Here is a 19,130-nt window from a genome sequence, read left to right as displayed (position 1 = left end):
GGCAGGGCAGCAGGAGAATGTCCAGGGGGAAGTATTGGAAGCTTCTGGTTTCTTATCTGGAGGACTCAATTTGAAGTAATTAGGAAGGGAGGGCTCTTTTGGAGAGTATTGGATAAGCTCTTACAAAAGGAGAGTATTTTCAGAGTTGTTCTAAAGGAGAGAAATTTTCCATGGAACATGTGAAAAGGTAAAAGAATGAAGGCTTAAATAAATGGACAGAGTCTATGATAGTCTTCTGTTTTTCCTGTAGTAGCAACAAACATTTTCCTATAAGTCTAAAGACTAATTACTCTCTTGCCCATCCATAGCACTTTGTTCATATAGGAAAGAAAGCACTTAACAACCTTGGGTTATAAAAAGTATATATCAGTCCCCCAGGGCTTCCCTTGTGGCTCAGCTGGTAAAGAATACGCCTGCAATGCAGGAGACCTAGGTTTGATTCTTGGGTTGGGAAGATCCCCTGGAAAAGGGAACGGCTACCCAGTCCAGTATTCTGGCCTGGAGAATTCCATGGTCTGTATAGTCCATGGGATCACAAAGAGTGGGACACGACTGAGAGACTTTTACTTTCACTTTCATCAGTCCCCCAGGTGAGAATTCTAAGTTTTTTAAAGATGATTCCTACATTTTTTTCATTGTTGTATCCTCACCTCCTGTTAAGTGTTTCAGATCAGATGAGATGGTTTGAGCTGGCAGTTTGTATTCATAGAAGTTGTAAGGTCCAATATTTTTGGCATTTGATATGTTAATTTCCCCATTTCATTTGTTAATTTATCTGTAACTCCAGCATCATGGATGGTTATACTTATCAATGGTTATACTTCTATCTGATTAGACTGCTGTAGGCATTTCTTGATTATTCAGAATTTACTTATTCATGATAATTATCTATATGATCCTTTATTTGCTCTGTATATTTTAGATCCTTTCTTCACTTTGCTGTTTCATCAGAAGGCAGTAGGCAAAATAGAGAAAAACCAAATCAAATAATTTCACTGCTTAATAGCTGTTTAACAAATGTTTGTAGAGGGTGAAGTTGTAGTTAACAGCTGATGAAGCAACATTTTTGGACTGTATTTATTAATTGTTAGTGCAAGGATTATTCAAATTATAGTTGATCCAGATCAATTTCACTTTGAATTTTATTGACAGCATTTATTAAACTTAAATTGCTTCAGCTATAAAAAGGGCTGTATTGATATTACAACAAATACTGCAGTGGAATCAGTGCTTTCTGTATGCTTTAGAAAATTCATTTTCCAAACACAAGTTATAAAGTCACTGAGTGCTTGCTGACCACTTTGTACTCACTTGCTGCTGCTGCTGCTAAGTCGCTTCAGTCGTGTCTGACTGTGCAACCCCATAGAAGGCAGCCCACCAGGCTTCCCCGTCGCTTCTAAAAAAGTTTGCTGAGGTAACTTAGCTCTTCACTTGTATCTCTTTAATTAAAGGATAATTTTTAAGAGGTATAGTTTGACTCAAACAAATATGAAATGCTCATGTGTCTAAGTTTTTATTTCACACATTAGTTAACAAGCAAACCAACAAGATGGTATAACCATCTTGGTTTTAAAAGAGAATTGGAAGGGACTTCCCTGGCAGTCCAGTGGCTAAGACTCTGCACTCCCAGTGCAGGGGGCCCAGGTTTGATCTCTGGTCAGGGAACTAGATCCCATATACCACAACTGAGAATTTGCACACCACAATTAAAGATCCTGCATGCTGTGGCTAAGGACCCAATGCAGTCAAATAAATATTAATTTAAAAAAAGAATTGAAAGAATAGACACATGTACATATAGGCAGTCAGGAATGGTGAAATGAATCTGTGGATAGATGCAAAGTTGGTCAGTATCCTCAGGGCAATAAAATCTTTTTTTTTTTTTTTTTTTTTTTTTGCCATGCTGTGTGGCATGTGGGATCTTAGTTTTCCAACCAGGGATCAAACCCATGCCCCGTGCAGTGGAAGCACTGTCTTAACCACTGGACTGCCAGGGAAGTCCCTAAAACGTCATTTTTAAAAAAATTCCTCTCTTCTAACAGGTCCAAATCAACTGCAGAACAAAGTTTGTTTGTATCTCTATGGATATGAATCATTTGCATTACCATCAGTTTCCTACATCTTACAAAACTGTAAAAACAGCCTAGTCTTGGCAAGAGGCCCAGGCTGCTATAGAGTTATTCCAAATGGATCTGTCTGATAAGGCCCAGCAGCCCGTTGAAAGGACTCCCGATAATCTTTTAGTCCGTTTCAAAATCATTGACCATAGTTTCTGACACTTTCCTTCCTTTCTAATTCCAGCATCATAACCACTTTCTTCTGTCCTTGTACACTCTATAGTCTCCACCCAGTGCTTATTTCTCAGGGGAAGTAATTCATAACTCCAGTGTTTTGAAGAATGCAGTTGGAAGTCCAGGTTTTGTCTGGAGCTTCCTGATACTTAGGTGGCTAGAAATGGAGAGAACTGGGGGAAGGTGAACTGTGGATGACCACAGGGTTGATTTAGACTGCAGTTCCCAGAAATGTTTAGACCTGCCAGTCAGAGAAGGTCCAGAGCATTACATTAAGATGCTGGAGTGCCTAGTTTTAATAGTATGACCTTACATATTTATAGCACAGTACAGAGCACTTACCAATGTTTTCTCCATTGATGCCGACCACAATTCTGTGAGGGGCTCCCCAGGTGGCGCTAGTAGTAAAGAACCTGCATGCCATTGCAGGAGACGCAAGAGATGCAGGTTCAATCCCTGAGTCAGGAAGATCCCCTGGAGAAGGGCGTGGCATCCCACTCCAGGATTCTTGCCTGGAGAATCCCGTGGACATAGGAGCCTGGCAAGCTGCAGTCCATAGGGTCACAGAGAGTCGGACATGACTGAAGCAACTTAGCATGCACAATTCTGTGAAGCAGCCCAGTGTTCATTTTTTGATCCTCTTACTTATAGAGAGTAAACCAAGGCATAGAAAGTTAAGCAAATTGCTTAAGGTTGCACCCTGAAAAGTGACAGACAGAGATGGGATTTGTTCTCAGGCTTCTGAGCATTGTTCAGTTCATATTCCATGCAGCAGCCCAGCATTCAATTCAGTGGGCATTTATTGAAGAGTAATTATGTTCCTAGAGTAATAATATCCTGTGCCCCTGATAAAGGAAAAATCTTAAAGATGAACAATTAAACCTAAGGTTTTATTTATATCTGTCAATCCTTTTTTGAAAGGAAACACCAACTCACTGCTTACATGAAAGAAGTCATAAGTGGCTGAAGAATATGGAGGACAAGTACAGTTTGTCCACATTTTTGCACATTCCACATGAAAGGGGACCCATTTCTCAACCTCTCTTTTATAAGGCAACAACCAGTAGTTTATACTATTGAAAAGAGTTGATCTGATACATGCTACTTATTAGTAGTATCCGTTCTTGGTTTCAGCTTGCATCTTAGCTTTGTTTTGGGTGGTTTGTGGTTTCTAGAAGAAAAGGACGCCTGTAATATATTTGGAAGTTGTTCCTTAGTTTCAGTGAAATGTGGGAGTGGGAAAATGCCATTCAATTGTGTATAATCCTTTATGATACATGCATACTGAATGTCTGTGGCTGTCTGTATCTTGCAATGGGAAAATAGCTGTAGAGAATATTTTTTTTCCTTAATCCTTAGCATTCTAAGGCTTACCATCCTAGTGGAAAGATGTGATGTGATTCATGTGATTTACTTTTTATATTTAAGTACAGTGGAGCCTGCTACCTTTTTTGGAAATGCAACCTAGGCATAGAAATAAACTTCCTATCAGTTTAGCAAGTTCTATTTGGAGAAAATGTATAGAAGTTGAGACTGAATATATTATTTGGTTTTACTTTCAATTTAAAAATTTTCTCATAGTAAAGTAAGTATTTTTCTTTAAATATCAGAATGCACAAGCTTCAGAGTTTCCAAAGCCAGATACTACATCTGCATGTTCTAACACAGTTGCTGAGTTTATTCCCAGGATACATGAGAATGTATATTTTGTGTTAGAGGGAATGAATAAAGAAGAGGTACAGTGTTGTCTATCAGCTGAGCACATTAATATTAAAATAATTTGTTCTTTTCACTTCACCCATCTTCTCTATAGTTGCTCACTTGCTTAAGTGAACAATAGAAGCACTTCTCTTTATCTTAAGAATTTGTAACATACCTAAGATCTCATAGTGTTCTGTATGAAATGAAACAATTTTATTTCTCTTTTCCAGGTTCAGCTCAACTAATATTTAATGTAATCAAATCGGTAGAATATACCCTTTGCAATCAAACCGTTGTCATCCCATGTTTTGTTAATAATGTGGAGACGAAGAACATTACTGAATTGTATGTCAGATGGAAATTTAAAGGAGAAAACATTTTCATCTTTGATGGAAGTCAGCGGATGTCCAAGTCCAGCAGTAACTTTTCTAGTGCAAAAATCACACCATCAGAATTACTGCGTGGCATTGCCTCTTTGAAGATGGCTAAGAGTGATGCCGTCTTAGGAAACTACACTTGCGAAGTAACGGAATTGAGCAGAGAAGGGGAAACCATCATAGAACTAAAATATCGTGTTGGTAAGACTTCTATAAAGTTTCCCTGTTATTTCTTCTGCAGCAACATGATCCTGTTAAAGGAGGGTAAAATGGGGCTAGGAACTTCTTTGAATCAAAAAGCATACTATTAATACTAAATGTTGGAGTGTTTAGCAGCATTAAGATCGTGAGTTTTATCTTATTTGCTCTTCTCCTTTTCTCAATAAATCTCCTTTGTTGGTTGATAATTTGTGCATTGTATGGTCCTCAAACTTTAGGTCTGAGGACTGTGACATTTGCAGGGAGCAGTCCAGGGGTCATCTCCTCTGAGGTTTTGTTTGCTGCCATCAGAAGTACTTTCTTTCATGTGATTAATTTTCAAGCCTTTTTCCCAATTATTTCACCTTTTTTTTTTAACCTTACACTTTGATCAAGGGTTGCCAAGTCCCAAACATGCTTCCTCTGGAAAGAACAGATTAGGAGGAGAATAAGAATATTAAAAATCATGTTATCATAGCTGATTCCTTGAGATTTCCTGTGCTTAGCCTTGCTTTGGTGTTGTTCCCCCCTCCCCACCTTGGCTAAGATGTGGGAGAGCTAGGGATTCAATTTAATATATTTAAATTCAGCTTTGATTATAGTAGCACGATCCTGCCATTTCTGAGTTGGTGAGTTGCATAAAGCAGTAAAGTTAGCTGAGTAAAAAGTTTTCATTTCTTTCCTATTCCTTGCAGTGCCAGCTAAGTTCTTCAGCCACACAGAGGTACATTTCAGCTTTCTGTTTTAAAATCTCTATTTAGAATTGCTAGCTATATTACTGATCTCAGGATTAGACCATATTTTGAGAATCTGCTCTTTTCCTGGACTCAGATCAGTTCCATTGGATCCACTATTTGCCTCTGTTCTTCTTGCATTTACCATTAATAAATGTCTGTTACCACACTGGCAATGAGGTGCTTGGGTTGATAGAATCCTTTGACATTGCTTAGTATTATGAAATCAGCAGATCCAGGTTATATCCCCTATTCTGCAACTTAACTGTTCACATTTATGCTATTGAGAAGTTACTTTGCCAAGTCAAGTTGCCTCATCTCTAACATGGGGATGAAGATAGATTCCTGCCTTTATGTCTTATCCTAACAGTCTGATGAGCACCAAATGAGGTCCCTTGTGTACAAGCACTATGTGAACTGAAGTGCTTTACAGTTGTGAATTGTGTTCTTTGGATGTTTGTTTTATAAAGGATGGTGTCAAGCTGTGAAGCTGGCCTGCAGTTGTAAGAGGGATTCTTGCACCATGAGGAGAGGTTGAGAGATGGCTTCGAGTAGGCTAGCAGAATCTGGAAGGCTTTTCTGCTCAGAAATCTCTCTTACATTGTAACTTGTATTAATTTGTAGTAATTTAGGCTGAAGAGCTTTTTTTGTTTTGTTTATTTTAAAGTATACCCTTCAACAGGGGGTCGAATCTGGAATTGCATAATCTAATATCTAGTTGAAATTTTTTCTGAAGGAATGTACAGTTTCATTGGAATGAAAAAACAAGACATAGGGATCAATCATTTGGTAGTTGTGTAGGTCACCGAGAGGTAATCTCAAGATATGAGACTCAAAAGGCCAGGAGATGGAATGAAGATGAATGGGAAAGGAATACCAGCATCTGGAGATGAAGAGAAAGTTTATAATTTTGTGTGTCTGTGATTGTTTTATTTTTCTTTATTTTCAAAGTACCCTATAAAAATATGAACTATGTTTACTTTGGGGCCATTCAAATGAGGAAGTATTGTTTGGAGAGAAGTATTCATTGGAGGAAGTATTCATTGAGGAAGTATTCATTGGCGAGAATGTATAAAATTCTACCAGAGGTCTCAGACATTTGGCTTTGCACTCATTGTTTATTTTTTGAAATAACTATAGAATCACAGGAAGTTCACAGAAATAAAAGATTCACAAAAATAATACAGAACAGTGCTGGGTGCTGTGTACTCTTTGCTCAGTTACCCCTAATGCTTAAATCTTGTGTAACTTTAAAAAAAACAAAACTGGGAAGTTGACAGTGGTACAATGTGTGGATATTTCTTTGTCATTTTGTGATATGTATATTTGTGTAACTACCACTGCAATCAGGATGTAGAACGATTTCTTTAGCACAGAGCTCTCCCTCACGCTAACCTGGCAAGGACTGATTTGTTCTCCTTGTCCATAGTTTTGTCACATTAGCGCTGTTATGTAAATGAAATTATACGGTGTGTAATCTTTTGAGACTGGCTTTTTTCGGTCAGCACAGTGCCCTTGAGATCTAACCAAGTTGTTGCCTGTATCAGTTTGTTCTCTTTCTGTGTTTTTTGGCTCAGTAATATTCCATGGTATAGGCATATCACAGCTTGTTTAACTGTTCACCTGTTTTAGGACATCTTGAGTGTTTCCAGTTTTTGGCTATTACAATTGGAGTTGCAGTGGATTAATCATGTAGAGGTTTTTTAGGTGGGCATAGTGTTCACCTCTCTGAATAAGTACAGATTATTTGGTTGTTTGCATGTGTATGCTTAGTTTTTAAGGGAACCATCGAACTGGTTTCCAGAGTGCTTGGTCCATTTGACACCCCGTCAGCAACATATGAGTGATCTCATTTCTTCACATCCTTGCTAGCGTCTGCTGTTGTCATATCATTGTTTTGCATCCATTTTTTACTGGGGAAAAAAAAAAAGAACCTTCTTCCAACAAAAAGTTAACTGGAGCAGGACTGTTACAGTGGAATACAAATGTATTGTGATCATGGAACTTGCCCTTATATGGACATTGGGGATTTAGGTAATAGAAACCAATTTTTTAGGCACAGATGAGGAACTGAAATTGTGTCATAGAGAATTGTACTTAGTAGAATGTGAATTAAGGTGGCCATTCTTTGTGCCATACTTTTAAGTACAGTATTTTAGAACTACTGTCAAATATATAGAAAATCTTTTATATATATATATATATATATATATATTTTATATACCTCTGGTGCCTATGTATAATATGGTACCATGGACAAAGCACAGGACTCAAATTTAGAAAGCTTTTTATATGCATTTTTATTTTCTAGTTCAAGAAAATTTGGATAAGAAAGTCAACCTGTCAGGCCCTCTGTTTTTACCCGCTAAATGCGGACCATTTCATCAAAGTCTTTCTCAAAATGTCTTGCTTACTTAACCAGAGATTTATTGAGCACCTCCTGTGTGCTGGGCAGTGTCCTGGGCACAGTGGATTCAGTGATGACTAAGGCGAAATCCCTGATTTCAGGGAAGTGATAGTACAGTACCATGGTAAAATAATCTTATAAGAGCACATACCAAGTAGTTTATGTTTATTGTGTCTTTAATTTAAGAACTCTGGGAGTTAGTTATCAGTCTTACCATTTAACACATGAAGTAAGAGATTTTGAGTACTTGTTCAAAATCAGTGTCATAGACAGGATTTTAACCTAGTTTTGTCTTTCTTTAAAACCAGTATGTTTACTACCACTGTATATGGTTGCTATGAAAACATCTTGTAAACAACTAAATCACTAAATGTAAATAATAATAGTTATACAATGTGTTACTCTTATTTGTATGTATAGTATAGTGATTCAAAAACTTAGAAGCATAAATCTTTACTTTTTTTCTGAGTAAGCTCTTAGGGTTTTGTTTTAAAAGGTCTGTTCAAGTTTAGAAAAGTTGCCATTTCCGTTATTATCAACATGAAATATGTTATGTTCCTAATGTTGACATGAAGGCATTTTGAGATCCTTGTGTTGGTTTTCTAGTGCATGTGCAAACAACCACAAATGTAGCAGCTTTAAACTGCACCCATTTATTAGCTCACCACTTTGTAGATCACAGTTGTGGTCATGGTATAACTAGGTTCTCCATTCAGTCTTATGAGGCTAAAATCAAGATGTTTGAAGGCTGTGTTCTCATCAGAAGCTCAGGGTATGTTCCAAGCACACATGGTTGTGGAAAAATTAATTTCCTTGTGGTTGTAGAACTGAGGTCCCTGTTTCTTTGCTGGATGTCTGATGAGGGCTTCGCTTAGTTCCTAGAGGTTGCTCCATTCTTGCTCCAGAACCTCTTCCATATTTAAAGTCAGCTAAGAATAATCTTCTTCTTATTGATTCCTTTGCACATGTTGATTTTTGGGGTTTTTTTGGCTAGAACAATCCAGATCCTTTAAGGTCTTATTAGGTTTGCCTCCTCTCCCTCAAAAATAATCACTCTTTTTCAAAGTCAGCTGATTGGGGACCTTAATTTACAGTCAGCAAAATCCCTTTGCCATGTGACACAACATAATCATGGGAATGAAATCCATCATGTTCACAGGCCCATCCCTCAAGGGGAAGGAGTTTTTAAAAAAAAGGCTTGCAGGGGGCAGGGTTTGGGAACCACCTTAGAATTCTGGCTTTGATTAAATAACTAGGGATTATATCTTAGCCAAGTCAATACATCAAAAAAACCCCTTCACAATCCTAAAGCATCACTAAAAATGTGGTTTGAATTTTATTGTTAGAAATTTTATTGTGATCTTCTTTTATGGAAATGTGTTCTTTGTGCATGGAGGTGTACCTTGTATATATTTGAAGGAGTTGTTGTTGTTTAGTCACTAAGTTGTGTCCAACTCTTTTGCAACCCCATGGACTGTAGCCTTCCAGGCTCCTCTGTCCATAGGATTTCCCAGGCAAGAATACTGGAATGGGTTGCCATTTCCTTCAGATCCAGGGATGGAACTCACATCTCCTGCATTGACGGGTGGATTCTTTACCACTGAGCGACCAGGAAAGTGATCATATACGTGAGTTCAGTTCACTTCAGTTGCTCAGGTGTCCAACTCTTTGCGACCCCATGAACCACAGCATGCCAGGTCTCCCTGTCCATCACCAACTCCCGGAGTTCACCCAAACTCATGTCCATTGAGTCGGTGATGCCATCCAACCATCTCATCCTCTGTTGTCTGCCGGGGTCCAGCCCCGGCTGGATCCAGGGATTCCCTCGGGAGGACGGCGTTGGCGAAAGGATAGATAAAAAGAGAAAAAGATAAGGAAAGAATTTTGCAGTTAAGAAAATAGAGGAGAGAAAAGAGGCTGATATTTCTTGGTTTACGCAGAAAGCCAATAAAGCCCCAGCACAGGACTTGCTCTGTTCACGTAGGCCGCAGGCGCCCTCTCGAATAGCTGAAGGTGCCCCACCTTAGGCACCTTCTCTAGTGGGTCTTAGAAGCCCAGGCAGGAAAGTGAACGCAGAGGGCCCTTGTGCTCCAGGGGATCAGCCTGAAAAGGAAAAGGAAAGAGAAAGAACGACATGGGGAGACCAAGCTTTGGTGAGCAAGGCCCGCACTTTATTTTCCAAAGTAGTTTTTATACCTTAAGTTGTGCATAGAGGATAATGGGGGAAGGGGTAGAGTCATGCAAGGTCAGCAGTCCTTGATCCTTATGGAAGCCAGGCTTTCTTTCTGCAAACTTATCATATGCAAAAGTTTTAGGTGATTTACATCATCTGGCCAGGAGGCCTGTTAACTTTTCTTCAGAAAACTTATTTTTCTCTAAAGGTGATTATTCTAAAGTCAGGCGCCACCCTCCAAAAGCATTAGATAAAGTTGCATTCCTATAGGGCAGAAGTGTGGTGGGCTATAACAAGAAAAAAATTAACTCAAGGGCCCAAGGTTATAAACATTAAAGCTACTACTTACATTTCTATACACCAACTATATTAATCAATACACTCCCAGTGACACAGTAGGTAAGGGATATGGAAACTTGGCAGCAAGCATTAGTTCAACAAAGAAATCCTCTACTAGTTCTATTTTAACAATTTTAACTCTCTGAGAAGCTCTGCATTGTTAGAATATCTTAAGCTTCCTGTGCCTTTCATGGTTGGGAGGCTGTGAATCTGAACAAACCTGTCAGGCAAGCTAGAAAGTCATCAGAGGGGTTTGAATTGAAACACTCCTATTATGCCCAGGAGACTTATTAACTAGAGTTTTAAGTTGATTTTCTTACAGAGAAAGGTGGTCGGGGATAGCCCCCCGTTAATGTCAGAAGAGTTGGTGAAAGTCGTAAAATAGTAAAACAGACAGATTTTGGTTTTGGGGCAGACACTCAGGCAGGTCCGGGGGGCAGGCCCCCTCGAGCTCTGACTCGCCTTGCCCATCAGAGCTCTCCTGCATGACCTTGTCATGGGTGGGGACTCCTGTGCTGGCTCCCGGCAGTCATCCCCTTCTCCTCCTGCCCCCAGTCCCCCCCCAGCATCAGAGTCTTTTCCAATGAATCAACTCTTCACATGAGGTGATCAAAGTATTGGAGTTTCAGCTTCAACATCAGTCGTTCCAATGAACACCCAGGACTGATCTCCTTTAGGATGGACTGGTTGGATCTCCTTGTAGTCCAAGAGACTCTCAAGAGTCTTAAACACCACAGTTCAAAAGCATCAATTCTTCGGTGCTCAGCTTTCTTCACAGTCCAACTCTCACATCCATACGTGACTGCTGGAAAAACCATAGCCTTGACTAGATGGACCTTTGTTAACAAAGTAATGTCTCTGCTTTTTAATATGCTGTCTAGATTGGTCATAACTTTCCTCCCAAGGAGTAAGTGTCTTTTAATTTCATGGCTGCAATCACCATTTGCAGTGATTCTGGAGCCCCCAAAAATAAAGTCTGACACTGTTTCCCCTGTTTCCCCATCTATTTGCCATGAAGTGATGGGACCAGATGCCATGATCTTAGTTTTCTGAATGTTGAGCTTTAAGCCAACTTTTTCTCTCTCCTTTTTCACTTTCATCAAGCGGCTCTTTAGTTCTTCTTCACTTTCTGCCATAAGAGTGGTGTCATCTGCATATCTGAAGTTATTGATATTTCTCCTGGAAATCTTGATTCCAGCTTGTGCTTCTTCCAGCCCAGCATTTCGCATAATGTACTCTGTATAGAAGTTAAGTAAGCAGGGTGACAATATACAGCCTTGATGTACTGCTTTTCCGATTTGGAACCAGTCTGTTGTTCCATGTCCAGTTCTAACTGGTGTTTCCTGACCTGCATATAGATTTCTCAAGAGGCAGGTCAGGTGGTCTGGTATTCCCATCTCTTTCAGAATTTTCCACAGTTTATTGTGATCCACACAGTCAAAGGCTTTGGCATAGTCAATAAAGCAGAAATAGATGGTTTTCTGGAACTCTCTTGCTTTTTTGATGATCCAGCAGATGTTGGCAATTTGATCTCTGGTTCCTCTACCTTTTCTAAAACCAGCTTGAACATCTGGAAGTTCACGGTTCACGTGTTGCTGAAGCCTGGCTTGGAGAACGTTGAGCATTACTTTACTAGCATGTGAGATGAGTGCAACTGTGCGGTAGTTTGAGCATTCTTTTGCATTGCCTTTCTTTGGGATTGGAATGAAAACTGACCTTTTCCAGTCCTGTGGCCACTGCTGAGTTTTCCAAATTTGCAGGCATATTGAGTGCAGCACTTTCACAGCATCATCTTTTAGGTCATATACATAATTTTATATAAAACATTGGTTTTACCCTAGAATCTCATTTTATATTTGAATATCCAATTCAGTGATCATCATACTTTTCCCATCTTACCAGTTAGAGGTACCATGTTTATGTCAATGAGAGAAGATAAATTACAGTAGTGATTTTAAACAGTAAGTTGTGGACACCCCCTCCCCCCCGCCCCGACCCCCATAGCCACACACACACAATTGTTGGAGTAAAAGCTGAGAGGGCAGTGTATGTAAAGTGAAGTGAAACAAAAGTCACTCAGTCGTGTCCGACTCTTTATGACCCCATGGACTGTATAGTCCATGGAATTCTCCAGGCCAGAATACTGGAATGGGTAGCCTTTTCCTTCTCCAGGGGATCTTCCCAACCCAGGGATCAAACCCAGGTCTCCTGCATTGCAGCTGGGTTCTTTACCAGCTGAGCCACAAGGGAAGCCCAGGAATACTGGAGTGGGTAGCCTATCCCTTCTCCAGTGATCTTCCCAACCCAGGAATGGAACCGGGGTCTCCTGCATTACAGGCAGATTCTTTACCAACTGAGCTATGAGGGAAGCCCTGGAGAGTATGTGATGTTTGGATAAACCCCAGGTGGTTTTGATAAGTTTCAGTTAAGAATCACTTAGTCAATAATGTTATTTATTCATAATCCTACCCCACATCTTTGAAATAGCTCTTATACGTGTTATTTCTGCCTAGAGGTATAGAGTTAGCTGTTAGTCATCTAGTCTGTTTCCCCATCTAATTCATGATTTCCTTCTATCACACCATAAGTAGTTGGTCATTCAGACTTTTTACATAAATGTTTGACATGAGAAAGCTGTTACTTCCCAAAGGATTTTAGTCTATTATTAGGCAGTTCTAATTCTTCCTGAAGTCAAACTAAAGCTTGCAACCCTTCAATTTCTCACTCACTAGGAGGGCTGTGGTATTTCTCACCCAAGTTTCTTCTTCTCTAAGGTAAAAATCCCCAGTTCTTTCAATCATTGCTCATAGTTTCAACATCCCCATTCTAGTCACTTTCCTTTGTAACAGTTCCCTATTATGTCTTTAAATTTGATGAGTAAACTGAACACAAGACTGGACTGCATTTGTCAAACACATCCTACCTTTGTGCTACTACCTGACTGCTACACTAACTTTCTGATAAGTCCTGCTTCTCTGTAATCCATTCTCCTCATGGCTACCAAGGAAGATTTTAAGTAAATCATTTTTCTGTTTGACGCTTTCCAATAACTCTTCATTGTAGAATAAAATCCAAACTTTCTAAACAAGCTAATAAGACCCAGCATGATGTTAATCCCAGCAAACTCTTTCCATCTCATTGTGTATCATTAAATTTTAGTCACACTGGCCATCATTTAGTTGCTCAAACTTGCTGTTCCTTTGGTGTATCTTCTCCCCTGTCTGGAAATGGCAGGCTATTTCCAGTCCAAGGTTTGGGGCCAATTCCTCTCCCCAGAGGCCTTTCCTTACTACCCACAAGAGTCTTGTCCCTCAGCCCCTCCCCCTCCTCAAGTCTATGGCTTCACCTAGCTTGTTCATTGCTGAATCTCAGATACCTAGAAGAAATCCAATCCATGCATGCGTTGCTCAGTTGTGTCCAACCCTTTGTGACAATATGGACTGTAGCCTGCCAGACTCCTCCCTCCGTGGGATTTTCCTGGCAAGAATACTGGAGTGGGTTACCATTCCCTTCTCCAAGAGATCTTCCCAATCAAGGGAACTGAACCACATCTCCTTTGTCTCCTGCATTGCAGGCAGATTGTTTAACCACTGAGCTGCTGGGGAAACCCACCCTACCCATGGTGGGCTTTTAATAAATTTTGTGTAATAAATGAAAAATGAGTGGTCAGACCAGGTCAAACATACTTCTTATTTTCACTGGTAGATTTCTGTTAATAAATGCCAAGAATGTTGAATATCATTCTGTTGTGTAGGCAGGGAGGCCTGTGAAATAACGTTTCCTTCTCAGCCCATCTTGAACATGAGATCAAATACTGGCTGTATCTTGAAAGCAGCAACCACAGGATTTACTGTCAGACCAGAAGTAGGGTGTGAGAGAAACCATGGAGTCAAGGATGATTCCAAGGCTTTTAGCTTGAGCAACTGGAGAAATGGGGTCACCACTACTGAAATGGGGAAACTGAGAGGGTAGGTTTGGTGAAGGAGTAGGGGGAACTTGTGTCAGAAGTCAGTTGCTTAATTATCTAGGCCTTAGTTCCCATATGATAAGGAGGGGTTAATTAATCCTCCTGTAATAATTGTGAGGATTTGGGGAGTTAATGATACACACAACTCAAAACAAAATAATGAAGTAGAGAAAAATAAGTCAATTAAGAATAATCATTAAATCATAGAGCTTTTACCAAATCCTTTGGGCATTTAGATGTGAAAACCTAGGGATAATTCATAAAGGTTTCTCTTGGTAGGATTTTAGACTGAATTGAAATGGATTTTCCTTGGTAAAGGAAGATGCTCAGTAATTGTTGAAAATTAAGGTATTAATTCAGAAGACATCTGTCTCTTGGTAGAGACCTGCAACCATGAGAGCATCCACCCATCACCCAAAAAAGCTGTCTTTCATTCACTCAGTATTTTTTGACTGTTGGGACCTTCAGCAACAAACCAATTGAGTCTCTGCATGTGTAGGGCAAAATGTTAGATTATGGAAAGCAAATATCTGTGAGATAGAGTTTATAACATTATTATATTCTGTGGATTACTGTTAACATCTACCAGAGTTTAACATTATAAGCTAAGGTGGGAAATGCATAGTTAGCCTTACTGTATGAAAGCCAGATAGTTTCCTTACTTGCTGATAAAGAGGCAGAACAGTGGAAGATTTGAAAGAGTTAATTTTAGAAGAACATGAGTGCTTGCTTTGGATAAAATTAGCATTTCCTCTATACAGACAAACTCTGAAATGCTTTCAGTGCATTTACTTTGCTTTATTGTTAGAGAAGAAATTTCACAGGTAAAATTATGGTCTTAAGACCATATGCAACTAAACTTAATTTTTTTAAATTTCTCAACAAACCTTCTTTGAAGACTTAACATCACAATTTCTTTTATATAGAATGTATCATTTTATAATATCATTCTCTAGGTAACTTGTAACACACTTAATTGTTGTTGTTCAGTCACCAAGTCGTATCCGACTCTTTGTGATCCCATGGACTGCAGCATGCCAGCCTTCCCTGTCTTCTACTATCTCCCACAGTTTGCTCAAGTTCATGTCTATTGAGTCGGTAATGCTGTCTAACCATCTCATCCTCTGCTGTCCTCTTCTTTTGTCTTAATCTGTCCCAGCATCAGGGTCTTTTTTAATGAGTCGGCTCTTTGCACAATTAATAGAAGCTTCCTTAATAGCTTAGTTGGTAAAGAATCCGCCTACAATGCAGGAGACCCATGTTTGATTCCTGGGTCAGGAAGATCCTCTGAAGAAGGGATAGGCTAACCCACTCTGGTATTCTTGGGCTTCCCTTGTGGCTCAGCTGGTAAAGAATCCGCCTGCAATGCGGGAGACCTGGGTTTGATCCGTGGGTTGGGAAAATCCCCTGGAGAAGGGAAAGGCTACTCACTCCAGTATTCTGGCCTGGAGAATTCCATGGACTGTAAAGTCCATGGGGTTGCAAAGAGTCAGACACGACTGAGTGACTTTCACTTCACTTCACTTAATACCTAAAGCCCCTCAAGTTACTTTACACGTAAACAATCATTTGAGGCCTAATTATTCATAAATGCATCTTCTAATCTAGAGTAAGTTTGAGAAAAGCTAGGGCTCACATCTGTCTTGGTTTTAGTCAGAGTAAGGTGAAGGTACCCAGTAGTACAACTTACTCACTTTGATACCCTGAGTCAGTCTTTACAGAAAGGCGTCACTGTTAGCTTAAGATACATTCTTGGCATTTACATGTAACAGGTATTCATTGTAGGAGTGCATAATTATAATTGTAGTTAATGTTTACTGAGCACTTGGTAAGTGCCAAGGTTTTTTTATGTATTAACTTTGTTAACAGTCACAATAGTCCAGTGTAACAGTCCAGTGTAACAATGAGGACACTGAAGAACAAGAGGGGTTAAGACTTTGTTCAAGGTCACAGAGATTGTAAATTAGCGTTGCGTTTCAAAGCCAGACACTGTGGCTGTAGAACCTTGTTCTTAATTCCTGTGCCATACCACCTCCTTCTAGAAGTCATAGGTTAGGGAAAATGTGGTGAAAAGCACTTACATAAATAATTTTTTGTTTCATAAGTAAAATTTGTGGTATAAGTAAATTATATGTGTAGTTTGTTTATTTTAAAGGTGAACTTTTAATTCAATTATTTTTATTTTCCATCTCCACAATAATATATATTGTTGACTAGTCACAGTTAGGATTTATAAAGTGATTTTAGTATATGAAGTTAGGATTTATAAAGTGATTATAGTAAGTATTAATTGTGATTTTTGTTTTCTTTCTTCCCAGTTTCATGGTTTTCTCCAAATGAAAATATCCTCATTGTTATTTTCCCAGTTTTGGCTATACTTCTGTTCTGGGGACAGTTTGGTATTGTGAGTAAGTATTTATTTCTATTTTTCATTTATGTTTTACTGGTTAAATTGTTATTTCTGGGAGGCAGTGTTGGCAAAATGTTTAATTTAGCTGAACTGTATTAGCAAGTATGATATTGTGATAAGTAAGAATGTGCAATCAATATTAATATTCTCCTTGAAGCCTATATTGTCCTTCATAGTTACTTCGGTTCACTTTTAATTCCACAGAAAGTTTTCATTTTTTAACTTCTTAAGAATTAACATTGTGAATCCTGATAATAACAGTACCTTTGACTCAGCTGGTTTTAATGTTTACAGAACATTTATACAAATATTTTTTTCTTTGGTAAAAATATGGTTACAGTCTTCATTGGTGATAAGATAGGATGTTGTAGAAGAAGGAATCAAGATGGCAGCATATGAACACCCTGAGCTTACAACCTCCCCTGGCACATCAAAGCTTATAATACAACTGTTTTCAGAGCAGCTGTCTCTGAGAATGACCCAAAGACTAATAGAGAACATATTCTACAACTGTAAAGAGGAAACCACAACCAGATGAGTAGGAGGGGCAGAGATGTGGTCTGGTCAGAACCCACACTTGGAGTCCTTAAGTGGGAGGAAAATCACAGCAGTGGAGATCCTCCCTGAGGGGTCAAGCCCCACATCTGGCTCCCCATCCTGGAGGTCCTAAACCAAGTATGTGTGTGTGTGTGTGTGTGCGCGCGCGCGTGCACACGCGCATGCATGTATGCATGCACACACGCACATGCATTCAGTCATGTCCAACTCTTTGTGACCCCATGGACTGTAGCCCACCAGGCTTCTCTGTCCATAAAATTTTCCAGGCAAGAACAGTGCAGTTCAAGTGCCCAAAGTATCTGACCTTGAATACTGGTGGGACTTAGGTTTGGGAGAACCAGTGACTGTGGTATACCAAGACTTTGCTCTTAAAGGGTGTGTCCAAAAGCATACTTGCTTCAAGTCCCAGCACAGAGGTAGCGCTTGACAGCTGTCTGGGTCAGACCCAGTGACTTTTCATGGAGAGCCTTGCTAGGAGACCATAGGCAGCTGGGATTACCCCCCAGAACTGAGATGCTGGTGGCAGCCATTTTTGTGATCTTGTAGTACCCCTCTTGATGCCTGAGCGGGTGGGCACCATGTTGGAATTGTCTCTCTCACATATTAGCACCTGGGGCTGGCGCAGCCCACCAGCAGTCATGAGACTGGTAATAGTCATAGACTGACAGGTTGCACAGCCAGCAGTGTTGGGAAGTCTATCATGCCTACCAGTGTGCCTGCAGGAGTCAGCCTCACCACAATAGAAGAGCACACACAGGAGATACTTCTGGTGCATCTGGCTCTGGTGGCCATAGAGAACCTTGACGCTGGGCCCCATAAGACATCTCCCACATAAGGCCACTTATCTAAGATTAGGAGGTGTAATGGACCTACCTAATATCTAGAAATAAACAGAGAATTAGGCAATATGAGGAGACAGAGGAATATGTTTCAAATGAAAAAACAAGAGAAACTCTCAGAAAAAGAGCTAAATGAAACAGATAAGCAATTTTCCTGATAAAGTGTTTAAGGTAATAATCATAAAGATGCTTACTAGTCTGGAGAAGAATGGATGAAAACAGTGAAAACTTCAACAAGGAGTTAGAGAATAGAAGAAAAGAATCCATCAGAACTGAAGAATACAATAACTGAAGTCAAAAGTACAGTCAGTTCAGTCTTTCAATCATGTCCATCTCTTTGTGATCCCCTGGACTGCAGCACACCAGCCTTCCCTGTACCATGTCCTGGAGCTTTCTCAAACTCATGCCCATCGAGTCAGTGATGCCATCTATCTTGTCCTAGGTCATCCTCAAAGGGCAAAGGATTGTCACTTAAAAAGTGAAAGTGAAATGACAAAAAATAATTTTTGTAAAATGATTGTAAAATCAAATGTAACTATATACAGTGAGTGTTATTTGTGTGTACAGAATAGAAAGATATAAATATGACATCAAAAACATAAAACATAGTTTGAGAATAGGGAGGAGTAAAAACAGTTTCAGAATGTATTTGAACTTCAGTGACTATCAGCTTAAAATAATCTGCTGATAGATCCATATATGTAAACTTCATGATAACCACAAACCAAAAGCCTATAATATATACACAAAAAGTAAAGGAGAAGGAGCCCAAACACAAAGCTAAAAATCATCAAACCATGAGGGAAGAAACTAAAAGAAGAAAGAAACAGAAAAGAACTATAAAAGCAACCAGAAAATAATTAACAAAATGGCAATAAAAGTGCATACCTATCAGTAATCACTTTAAATGTAAATGGATTAAATGCTCCAACCAAGAGACACAGGATGGCTGATTGGACACAAAAACAAGATCCATCTAAGTGCTGCCTACAAAAGACTCACTTCAAACCCAAAGACATACATGGTCTGGAAATAAAAGGCTGGTAAAATATGTTGATGCAAATGGAAACAAACGGAAAGCTGAACAGCTGTACTCATATCAACCAAAATAGACTTTGAAACAAAGACTTTAATAG

General features: G+C 39.4%; 1 protein-coding gene across 1 annotated transcript in view; it reads left to right on the top strand.

Moving 5' to 3' along the window:
* Positions 1-19,130, top strand: part of CD47 (CD47 molecule) — a 63,218-nt gene that overhangs the window by 8,313 nt on the left and 35,775 nt on the right. The window contains exons 2-3 of the mRNA XM_055568071.1: positions 4,223-4,570; positions 16,506-16,595. Coding sequence (XP_055424046.1) covers positions 4,223-4,570; positions 16,506-16,595 — 438 coding nt within the window. The remainder of the gene's footprint in view (positions 1-4,222; positions 4,571-16,505; positions 16,596-19,130) is intronic.

The sequence above is a fragment of the Bubalus kerabau genome, chromosome 2 (assembly GCF_029407905.1).
Source record: "Bubalus kerabau isolate K-KA32 ecotype Philippines breed swamp buffalo chromosome 2, PCC_UOA_SB_1v2, whole genome shotgun sequence".
Lineage (NCBI taxonomy): Eukaryota > Metazoa > Chordata > Mammalia > Artiodactyla > Bovidae > Bubalus > Bubalus kerabau.
Note: the sequence above shows the minus strand (reverse complement) of the source record. Positions and strands in the feature narration are given on the sequence as shown.